Source organism: Poecilia formosa, unplaced genomic scaffold (genome assembly GCF_000485575.1).
Source record: "Poecilia formosa unplaced genomic scaffold, Poecilia_formosa-5.1.2 Scaffold409, whole genome shotgun sequence".
Lineage (NCBI taxonomy): Eukaryota > Metazoa > Chordata > Actinopteri > Cyprinodontiformes > Poeciliidae > Poecilia > Poecilia formosa.
This window is the reverse complement of record NW_006800348.1, coordinates 193,826-204,828: the sequence shown is the minus strand read 5'-3', so window position 1 is coordinate 204,828 and position 11,003 is coordinate 193,826. Positions and strand designations below refer to the sequence as shown.

Below are 11,003 nucleotides of genomic sequence, written 5' to 3'. Positions count from 1 at the left end.
ATATATGAATTGTATATTTGATCATTTAATGTAGTAATTTTAAGTTCAGAATGATGGCAGGATATTATGCACTGATAAATTACTGATCATGAAACAGGTTTTTATCACTCCTTATATCTTAGTAAATCCTTGTTATGGTGGCATAGCCTTCTCGTTTTCAGGTGATTGGTGCTCCATGAACTGGCTAAAGCTTGGGATGTTTTGTAACCTGACCCTGCTTACGGCTCTATGACATTATCACTGTGTTACTTAATAGTCTTTATGATGCTGCTTGTTCTCTAACCAGTGTCGCTTCCAAGAGAGGGGCAGCTGGGCCCATGGCCCCCTCTTGAAAAATGTAAATATGAACAAATAAATAAAACTTTTTTCTTTGCATTTACTTGTGTCTGTGTTGTTTTTTTTTGTTTGTTTTTTTATCTCTTTTGTGCTGTGCAACTGGTTGCCATGCACAAAAATGATTGGCCCTTCACCAATGTGTTCTCACTGTGGTATAAACATTGTCTTAACTGCAGAAGTTCCTTTATTTGATTCCTCCAATTATTATGTCATTTATTGTAAATTTGAGTTTTGTAAACTGCAGTTGTGCAGGCCTGGTTTTAACTTACGTATAGTTATAATTATTTTATTTCTATAGACTGGTTGGCTGGAAACAACTTGCTCCTCAAGGGATTAATAAAATTGTTTTTCCTGGGTTATACGTAGGGTTATCAATATCAAAAGGGGTCGACCACATAAGCATTTCACACTTTATCAGCTTAACGCTGCACTTTGAATCTTAAGTCTGTAAAATCCTAAAGAAGCCATCTATGATTTTTCCATTTGATTCACAGTTCTGCACCCTGTGTTGATCAGTTGTGTACAACCCCAAAGAAACTGTCATGAAGTTGTGCTTGCAAACTGAGAAGTTGCATGTTTCAGTGTGAGTTTTTGGATCCAACTTTTTTCTTCCAGTACACGATCTAGGACAGAAAAGCGTGTTGACTGCATTATTTAAATACTGAAGTATTTGAGTTGTTTTCTGTGAAGGAGTTGCATTAAAACATGCCGTCTGAAATATAGATCAGATTTGACGTCAGTAGAATTGTAGATCATAAACTTTGCTGCTGCTCTGGATTATTTTTAACCAAGCTGCTTCTCAAAGAAGAGGATTTCGTTTGTGCGCGACACAGAGGACAGGAGGATACAGCTGCTAAGCAGATCACCTTGATCATTCATATTTCCATCGAGGTTAGTACTACCCCGCACAGGCAAAGACAGCAGCTCTGTCAGGTTGGTCTCTTCCTTTAAAATCTACACAAAGTATAATTTTTTTTATGTGTTTGTTGTCTGTCATATTCAAAAACAGCCTGGTTTGAACGGCACTGTTTTTGTAATAATGTAAAATGTAGTGACATTTTTTTATCAAGTCATGAGGTGTTGCTTTTCCCAAAATGAGTACCGACAGATTAATTGTGTGCATTGTTCTGTGTGAGTTTTTTATTTGATCATGACCAGGTCCGAAACCGGACGGGACCCCAAAAAAAGGGGGCTACAGTTTGATCTGCCAATAACATGAAGTGATTTATGAGGAAAATCAAGACTTATTTTCAGAACTTAGGTTTAGGTTGGTTTAGAGTAAAGCTAAGATTATGTGTAGTTAAGATTGATGCAAGGTTTCAGAAAATACAATTCCACATCGGGAAATAAACAAACATGGGAGCTGTCCAAGACGGTAAACGCTGAAATCACAAAAGTACTTCAAATACAATTGTTTAAATTACTGGTTTCATGCAGTAAAACAAAATGTTCTGTAAAAATAAAGTGTAAACAGGTTAAGCTCATTAAAGTGAATTAATATGTCTCACTGGAAGAGCTTGGTGAACTACTGTTGATAATCCAAAGGTGCGATGTGACTGGCTTTAAATCCTTCAGTGCAGGTGTAAATATAGACCAGCTGGTTAAAATCTGCGTTGTTGTAAATCATAATTAGTCTACAACAAGCTAAGTTTAAAAATAAAAAAATAAAAAAAAAGGTAATCAGATACAAAGTATACTGATTAATAACATGAGAATAAAATTCTGTCTAGTCAGAGCAGAGTAGTTTGATTAGAGCTATTAAACCACTGTCATGTCCCAGATCACTTTATTTACTGGACCTACATAAATCGCCAAATAGAGTATTGGAGTCTGAGTGGCCAGCCAGGCAGGCAGACGCTGTCCACACAGCTTTCCTCTGTTTAGACAGACGGAGGAAAGCCGATTACTCTTTCCCTTTATCAGCACAACTGAGGACTCGGACACGGTGGCAGAATAATGTCACCCAGGCAACACCGTAGCTGTGCACCAAGATAAGTACAGGAAGCTAATTGAATTCCTGGTTGCTTTGATGCTTCATTAATCCATACACTTAAAACCATATTTACATGCACTGTGCAAAAATAATGTAACCTTTTATTTTCTCAATGCCAGACAATAATTCAGACTAAACGTTTTTTTTTTTTTGTTTTGTTTTTTTTCTGTTTTTTTTTTCTGTTGTAGGTCAGGTAGAATTGCCTAATTATTTCTAGTTGTTTTTATTGTTTGTTTGTTTATCTTGTCTGGATAAGTTGTGTCAAACATTTTGGGTTTGCTCACATAGGCTTCTCACACCCGTTTGATTTAATAAATTTGGCCCCTTTCTGCTAACAGAACAAGAGTAACTGTGTTGGATTTGTTGGTCAGCTTACTCACACACACCTCTTGAACTCTGTCTACAAATATTCCTACCAAAGGTGGAAATGGCCAAATTTATTTTTTTACTGGCCTTGTCTGAGGTGCTGCTGGTTCTAAGGACCAGAGATCAGGAGTTTCTGATATCCACTCCAGAACATTGATTTTCTTGCCCTTAAGTTGTTTTGTCATCTATTTGGTGGCATGGTTATGCTCACTGTCTGTTTGGAAGACATGTTTATGTCCAAGCCTCAACTTCCTGGTTGATGTATTGAGAGATTGCTTCAGTATTTCTACTTAATGTCATTTGTATTTTATGAAATGCAGAACTCGTATAACATGCTACTGCCACCACTGTACTTTACAGTTGAGAAGGTGTTCTTCAACGAGCAAGCTTCTCCATTTTTTATCCATTTTGTAGAAATAGATGATTATGACCAAACACTTTTACTGTAGTTTCATAATGTCACTGGATATGTCTCCAAAAATTGTGGTCTGAGTTAATTTATAAATTGTAATCTGACATTTATGTTGCTTTTTAATCAAATGGCCTCTTCCTGGCTGTTGGCCTTTCAGTACAGGTTTAATTGGACAATGACACTCTCTTGTTAGCTTCAGACAACATCTTCAAAGGTCCAAAGTTTTCCTCCTTAGTTGGTTTCCTTTGATTTGTCCATGAGGGAAGCAGTGCGTGTGTGTGCGTGTGTGTGAGGTGTTGCCTTAAAATACATTCACAGCTCTGCCTCCATTTAAGTCTTCAAGAAGCTTACAAAGCCACGACATCATCATCTGGGCTTACTTACATTACCTAAAGGTTTAGCAATTTCAGTAGATGCAAACTTTTACATTTGAAGAATGTCATAAAAAAACTATTATTCTAGCTTTACCATATGAACACATTTTAAATAATCCTAGCTGACCTAAAACAGGAAAAGTTTGCTCTGATTTAACATCAGACAGAATGTTTACATAAATGTCTGGTTACAGATAAATGTCTTAAGTTTAGTGACATCTTTCATAGGGTGTCATGAACAATGCTACCTCATGCATCTTAACTCTTGACTGGTTGTTCATGATCTTCGCTAAAGGGAAGGTAATTTAAAAGAAAAGTTGTACACCGTCTTCGGATTGTAGACTTTCAGATCCGTGAAATAAACCATACGACCTTTTAGAATGTAGCAAAGTTTCAGCTGTTCAAAATCATCACCTTACTAAAGTAATGGCTCAATTCGTTGTTTTTTTGTTTTGTTGTTTTGTCAAAAGATGTTTCCTACTTTTAGGAAACAATGACCATAATTTTAGGAATGGTCAAAATGTTTGCCGCCCTTTGTATATCAGTAGAATAATCAAACTATTGGCATAATTAATTTGTCAACCTCAATAACAATTTATGTTGTTGTTTTATTGCAGCTTATTGGATCTAAAAGGAAAATACCAATAAACCTCTGAGTTTTTCTAAAAGTTGTCATTCAACAATATCTCTCAGCTCATCAAGCTTTCTCTCCCAGAATCATGGATGTATGTGCATAAATCAGGACTCCAAAGACATGACCCAAAATACAACGAATTCCTCTGAAATCTTTAAAAATTCCCAAGACGATGCAGAAGTTCATTCTGATGCTCCTGCACAGATCAAACGGTACTACAGCTTGATGGATGACGAAGGGCCGGACGATGTGTTCATCCAGCCCCCTTCTCCTTCGCCCTGCAGGGCTGTTTTCTCGCCAACAGAGGGAAGCACAAGCGCAACACCAGCTGATTCTGGTGTGATCCTACCAACCAAAGCAGCTGACGCAACAAAAGCTAATCCCTGCAGCTTAGACAGGCACCATGGTGAGAAGCAGTTAATGGCAGCACGGAACGAGCTGGATGAAGAGATAACTAGTACAATGCAGCCCTCTATGGAGCCTATGGATGACACATTGCTTTCCAATGACATGAACTCCACACCAATGGATTATCAAGACCAAAAATCCATGGATGACTCGACTTGTCTGGTGGAGCGACGCCATGACAAAACTGAGAGGAATAACACATCAGGGGATGAAGAATCAAACGATGAGCCTGAAGATGACCCAAAGCCATGGAAAGAAGAAGAAAACTATACACAAATATATTCAGATGTGGATGAAAATCTGGGGGATACGACTAATCAAGAAAAAGAATGTGACCAAAATTACAAAGGTATTTCTTGCCTTGATGAGAGAGACTTGGAGTTATCAAGGACAATGTCTGATCTCAATAAAATCAATGATTTCACATCTTCAGAGCCATTCGAATTTACCAATGATGGAACGGAGGACAGAACCAAGTGCGGTAGCAAGGAAGAGTATGTTGGAACCAGATCTTCGGGCAACATCCTCACAAGATCTGAGCAAGAATATGAAGAAACAATTGAGCAGGTTGATGGAAACCGGAGAATAGCTTCTGACATCCAACAGGGAGAGCAGCTGCTTCAGCGTCTGCAAATGGTGCAGCTACGACATGATGACATCCCAAATACAACCCAGGAGATTATCAAAGCGGCAAAAGCTGAGGAAGAAGATAGGTTCAGGTCTGAGGTTGACAACGGGGGACTTAGAGGAAAGAGGGTAACAAGTGACGAATATGAAGAGGAGGGTGCATCAAAGGAGAAGGAACTGAGGACAAATGTGACAAAGGAAGGAAACAATGAGGACAATGGCACAGAAGGAAGGACCAGTTTGTCGACGCCACCAGGAACGGCACAGAACAAGCAGATCGACACAAAAGATGCAGACGAGTCTTTGGACGACTACAGTGAAATCTTGCTATCTTCAACTTTGCCACTTCACAGCCCTGGTGAAATGCCCGGTGAAATACCATTCATTTCTGCCGGGCATCGATTTTCAGCTGCTGAAACTTCAATGGAGAAACAGATCCAGGAGGCGGCCAGGGCCAGGCAGAACTTGCAGAGGGCTGGGGGTGTTTTCAACCTCGCAGATAATCCGGATGTGTTGGAAATTCCATTCAAGACAGATGTTTCTCTTGAGTCACTCCTTACGAAGACGTGTACCGTCCAGCAAAGCCAGTGGCAGTTTTCTGAAAAAAAGATGCAGAAAGAGATAAGCCAGGAAATTCAAAGGGAGCTGGTGCTGGTCAACCAGGGTAAGATTCCTGGGGAGTACTGCAAAGGGGAGGCCCGGCAGCTAAAGGAGACAAAACTGCTGTTTGAGGCTTTTCAGCAGGGCAACACGGGGGGACCTACAAGGCACAGGAAGCTCCCTACTACAGCAATGAAGGGTCCCGTTTACCCCTCTGTTCTGGAGCGCACACGAAGCCTTGAGATGTTTTCCCTCAAGACCTGTCTGGTCTCAAGGGCACACTCTCTGAGGCTGTGCAACTCTACAACCCTCGAAGGAGACAAAAGTCCAGAAACCCTCAGATCGAAGAGCCCAACTGGGGGTTCTCGTGACAAAATGCGCTTGTCCCCTTACTCAAAGCACGACAAGCACCTACGACTGCACAGGAGCATGGACTCGATAAGTAGCGAGTCCTCCGTTTATGCTGAGGAGTCTAGGGGTAAAACAAAGGAAAGGCAAGGATCCCCCATCCTGAGGCAAAACCCTTTCTTCAAGCTGCGCCCAGCCATGGCCCTGCAGCCGGAGGTGGAGAAGGACATTCGGGAGGCTAAGGAAAGAGAAGAGGAACTGCGCAGACAGCGGTGCACTCTGTATGGGGAGGACAGACACAAAAGTGAAGATGAAGAAAAGCATCGGTGTGCAATGACGCTTAAATCAGGTCAGTCTGCATCAGCCTGATGCGTTCGATAAAACATTAATTCAACTGAGAACATACAAGCATTAAACTGAGAAAAATAATAGTTTATCCAGCAGAACTTTTCCTTCTATGATGCTTCAACAATCAGTCGACTAGGTCTAGTTTAAGAATCACAGGCATTTGTATTCATCCCAACCTCCCAGGCCTTTTGGCTCTTCAATGTATGCCTCTCAACATTAACATCAAATAGTGTTATCTAATGAGTCTTATCACAAACTTGTTGTCCTCCTTGTCACTTGTGGTCAAGGGCGGTTATTTTAGAGACAAGCTTGATCTGAGTCTGTGGTTGCCAGCAGGCTGAGTGACAACAGGAGGCCTTTCATCTGTCTTTATTTTACATTTACATTTTAATGGACAGCATAGCCACCCAGGAAAAGTGTGACAAGATAGGGATATTTGTGAATTTTAAGCATTAGGTGCTTTTAATCCTAGTTTCTAAACACAAAATGAATCTTGATAAACCATTAAGTTATAACAGGAGTTCTACTTACTACAGAGCTCCATTGATGAGTTCAAATAGCTTAGATATTTTGGAGGACATATTATTAATTTGCAAGATATGTTTTTGGGAAATTATAAAAATCCATCCATCCATCCATTTTCTTACACCCTTATCCTGTCCGTAAGAACAGAACAGAGGGGTGCTGGTGCCCATCTCCATCGGTCAACGGGTGAGAGGCAGGGTCAACCTGGACAGGTCACCAGTCCATCACAGAGATTATGAAAATATAAATTTGATGTAGTTTAAGATGTTTTCTTGTCACTAGGTGCTTTTATTCAAAGTTACCAATACAGGAAATAAAACAGAGAGAGGAAGAAGGAAGACTATGGATGGGTGTGTTGAGGACTATGGCCTCTATATCTTCTATATCTCTATTTAGGCCAAAATCAGCTTCTCCCTAAAAGGAGGAGTAATCTCAGGCAATCTTGTTCTAAAGTGGGAACTGTATGCTCAACAAGTGGGACTGCATTAACAATATCCTACCCTTGTGTTTAAACTTATAAAAGTTTGCTCCTCTTTAAATTGCCCATGTTAGAAAGCTTCAGACAGAAGACTGTGTTAACATGGACTTAGATGAAGGATTTTATTTTGACCAGGCTTACATGAAAAATTACAGATCTCTGCATAAATCTGGAGGAATCTTAGCCGATTATAAAAAGAATTTCTAAAGAACTATGAACATCTTTTTATAGCTGTACAGACTGATTGATTTAAATACTTTTAAACATACAGTAAACCTAAGGCCTTGAAATCTAGTGTCTCATCAGATTCCATGCTATTTTTGTGGGCTAGCTAAAAGTTTAAGCTAGCATCAGCTTCTTCATATTTCACCAATTTCCATATATTATTCCAAACATTCTTATTCTGAAATGAAAACTGTATCAAGGATAAACAAGTTAATTATAAAAATGTTGTGTTTGAACTAAATAAAACTCAAATATTTGTCAGTTAGCAAGTTGTTCAACCTAAAAAAAGCTAAGGTTAGCTTCTTCACATTTTCCACAATTTGTCTTGGTATTTCACGTAGCCTTGTTCTAAAATGACTGCTATTCTCACGATAAACAAATGAATTGCAACATTTCAAGGGAAAAAAAAAAGCTATCCAGGAATCCATGTGCTGCTGAACATACTGAGGCCTAATAAACATTTGTCATATGAACAGGAGCCAAAAAGCTTGGATTAGTTTCAAACTTTAATTGTCTTTATCTTTTCTTTATCCGTTCCTTTAGATGACAAGCTACAGTCCAGGGGAAAGCTGGAGAGACTTTGGCCTCCTCCATCTAAAACGGATCCGAAGAAATCTGGGGAGGTGCAGGTGAAAAAAAAAAAAATAAAAAAATCATGACAATATCTGAAAGCCAGCATGAGCTTTAATCTAATCTTCTTTTTCTTAGCTCAACCATTATGTTTCTTCCACGTACAAGAACAGGAAACGACTATGTCCAAACGTTTTTACAAATGCTCAACTGAGAGCGAGAGCTGAAATGGAGAGGATCAAGCTGCAGTTGCTTATCTGCGGCTCTAAAGCCTCGTCTTTTCTCTGTCTTATCTCACAGCAGGAGGCGAAAGTTCACAGAGTCGGAGGTCAGAAGGCTCCTTTGTGGCATCTCTGGGAGTCCGGCCTGATCAACAGCCAGCTGTCAGAGGAGAAGAAATGACACCGGCCATCTTTGTGGTGCAACACTACAAACAGAATCCTAATTAGCAACAGAGCCGCCGTCCAGCACAGACGAATCAGGGAAAATTAGAGCAACAGAAATCTTTGTGTTAGTTCCAACTTCACCACTTTCTGACTCTTCGGGGTCCGCTTTGTATTTGTATCAAAACATGCTTTTGATTTTTACTTTGATATAAAGTAGTCGTATATGGCAAGTAAACAGAGCACATATTTATTTATTTTTTTCATACTTATGTTTCTTTATCATCTATTCAGGACCAGCAGATATTCTTTGAAAAATCCTGTTTTGTTTTTTTTTGTTTGTTTTTTTTAGGGGGGGTTCTTTACAACACAGCCAATTAAAGAGGAACATCACTGTGCAGTTGGAGTATTTAATCTTTTATCGCTTTAGGCTGTGTTGCATTTACAATATTGTAAAAGTTGATTGTTTTGATCCTAGTGAGTCTTAGATTGAATCTGGTCCTCATCAGGAACATCTGGACTGGTTATACTTTCAGCTTAAATCGTGTGTTGGCTTTATTAAAATAAGTTTATACTTGTATTTTTTGAGCCATAATGAAGATGTCCAGTCAAGTTAACTCCAGAGACAGAAGTACACAACTTAGCTCTTTTAACACACACTCTCTTGGGTTAAAACCAGCGTTAACAGACTTTAAAGTTCAGTGAGATCCGAGTAAATGATCTTTATCAATATGGCCAGATGCAAGGCTTACCAAGAGACTACTGGCTGCGTTTCCATTGACCTTATAATCCTACAATCGGATTTTTCCAAAAAATAAATTTACTTGATTGGAAACAGGGCAATTTAGAAAAACCTCTTGTTTCTCAATATGAAGTTTTGACGCTGGGATGAGTTGGGAGTTTTTTTGTCCGTATTCATAAAACTGCAATGGAAACACTTTTTTGGCATCAAAAGTCACATGATCAACAACCGGATGTTACCACTGGCGTAAACCATGAAGAAGATGATGGCAGGAAGCAGTTGGAGGATGATGGTGCGGCATATTTTTTAATGACTTATCATGCAAACAAATTTGTTTTGTTGTTGTTGTTTTTTTGAGGTTAGCAGAATATTTACAAAATTTTGTGTACATTTGAAATGGAAACCCAGCTACTGTGGTGCTGTGAAAAGGTAATAATACTCCTTAAACTTTTTCACACTATATGCACACTCATTTATACTTAATAAAACACACTGAAGTTTGTGACTATAATGTGACAAAATGCAAAAGAGATGCAAGTTTTGCAAGACACTGAAAGCAGCTTGATTTAAAGTACTTCTACAAACTATTTGCTGGATGCTAATTATTTTCAACATTTATTCATATTTTAGTACTACTTCATTAAAGCTTTTTCACACTTGTTTGCATTGTTCAGACTCGTTCATTAAATTTGAATATCATTTTAGGAACTTTATCTCTAAGTTTATCTCTAACATTATATAGGTTCATTACACACAAATGGATGTTTGAAAGTCTATATTTTCATTCCATTATGATGATTTTCTACGTACAGCTAATAAAAACAAGACATTTGCAATCACAACATAACATCAGACCAATAAAAAACAACTAATTTTAAAAGCAGAAAGGTCATATTATTAACATCCACAAGAGGCCAGTGTTCTCTCATAAACAGAGCAGAAGATTTTTCAAAAATTCACATCAACCAAGGCTTGGGGCTTCTGGCTGTCAACTTATACAAGCATCACAGTTGAAATGTTAAGGTCAGCAGATGAACGGATGAATGACAACAGCTTATTTTCATGAGACGGTCCAGATGTGTGCTTCACAGGAAGACTTTTCACATACCGAGAAACTACCGTAGTTACATAACTGCTGTAATTGACTCAGTGATGAGTCATTTCACAAATCTATAGCCACCAGGTTCACGTTATGTCACATCTATACGTAAGACGGGAAAAAGGTTGCTAAATTTGAGCGGCTGCATCACTCTCTGCAGCAGAATGTGGGCGGCGACTTCTTCACGCTGAGTCATTTATGAGGGTCGCTGTGTACGGAACATGAACCGGGCTTCTGGTGGGAACTCACTCATTAGATGACTCTTACCGTAAAGATGGAGTTTCTAATATAATTCGGACAAGAAGCACACATAAAACCACTGATAGACAAGTTTCTATCCAAAAACGGTTGTAAAAAGTTGTACTGACACGGGGGGCAGGGCGATGAGTGAAGCCCCCTCTGGATTGTTGAGTTGTACCACGTTTAAAGTGTATAAATAGCATGATCTTTGTGAGGGGCTGCAGATGAGAGAGTGGGACAGTGACTGCTGTGACATCAGCAGCGAGAGAAGGGATCAGAATCACATCTGCTCCGA

The 11,003-nt window shown here is 39.1% G+C and overlaps 1 protein-coding gene across 2 annotated transcripts; it reads left to right on the top strand.

Annotated features, from left to right (window-relative positions):
• Positions 1-980: 980 nt before the first annotated feature.
• Positions 981-9,207, top strand: LOC103155008 (uncharacterized). 2 transcript variants are annotated; one of them, XM_016663238.1, is made up of 4 exons: positions 981-1,227; positions 4,099-6,447; positions 8,218-8,303; positions 8,545-9,207. In XM_016663238.1, the coding sequence occupies exons 2-4, from the start codon at positions 4,209-4,211 to the stop codon at positions 8,644-8,646; spliced, it is 2,427 nt and encodes an 808-aa protein (XP_016518724.1). In that variant the 5' UTR covers positions 981-1,227; positions 4,099-4,208; the 3' UTR covers positions 8,647-9,207. The 2 variants fall into 2 exon arrangements, with proteins under 2 accessions (XP_016518724.1, XP_007576585.1); XM_007576523.2 differs by having other exon boundaries at positions 981-1,269.
• The last annotated feature ends 1,796 nt before the right edge of the window (positions 9,208-11,003 follow it).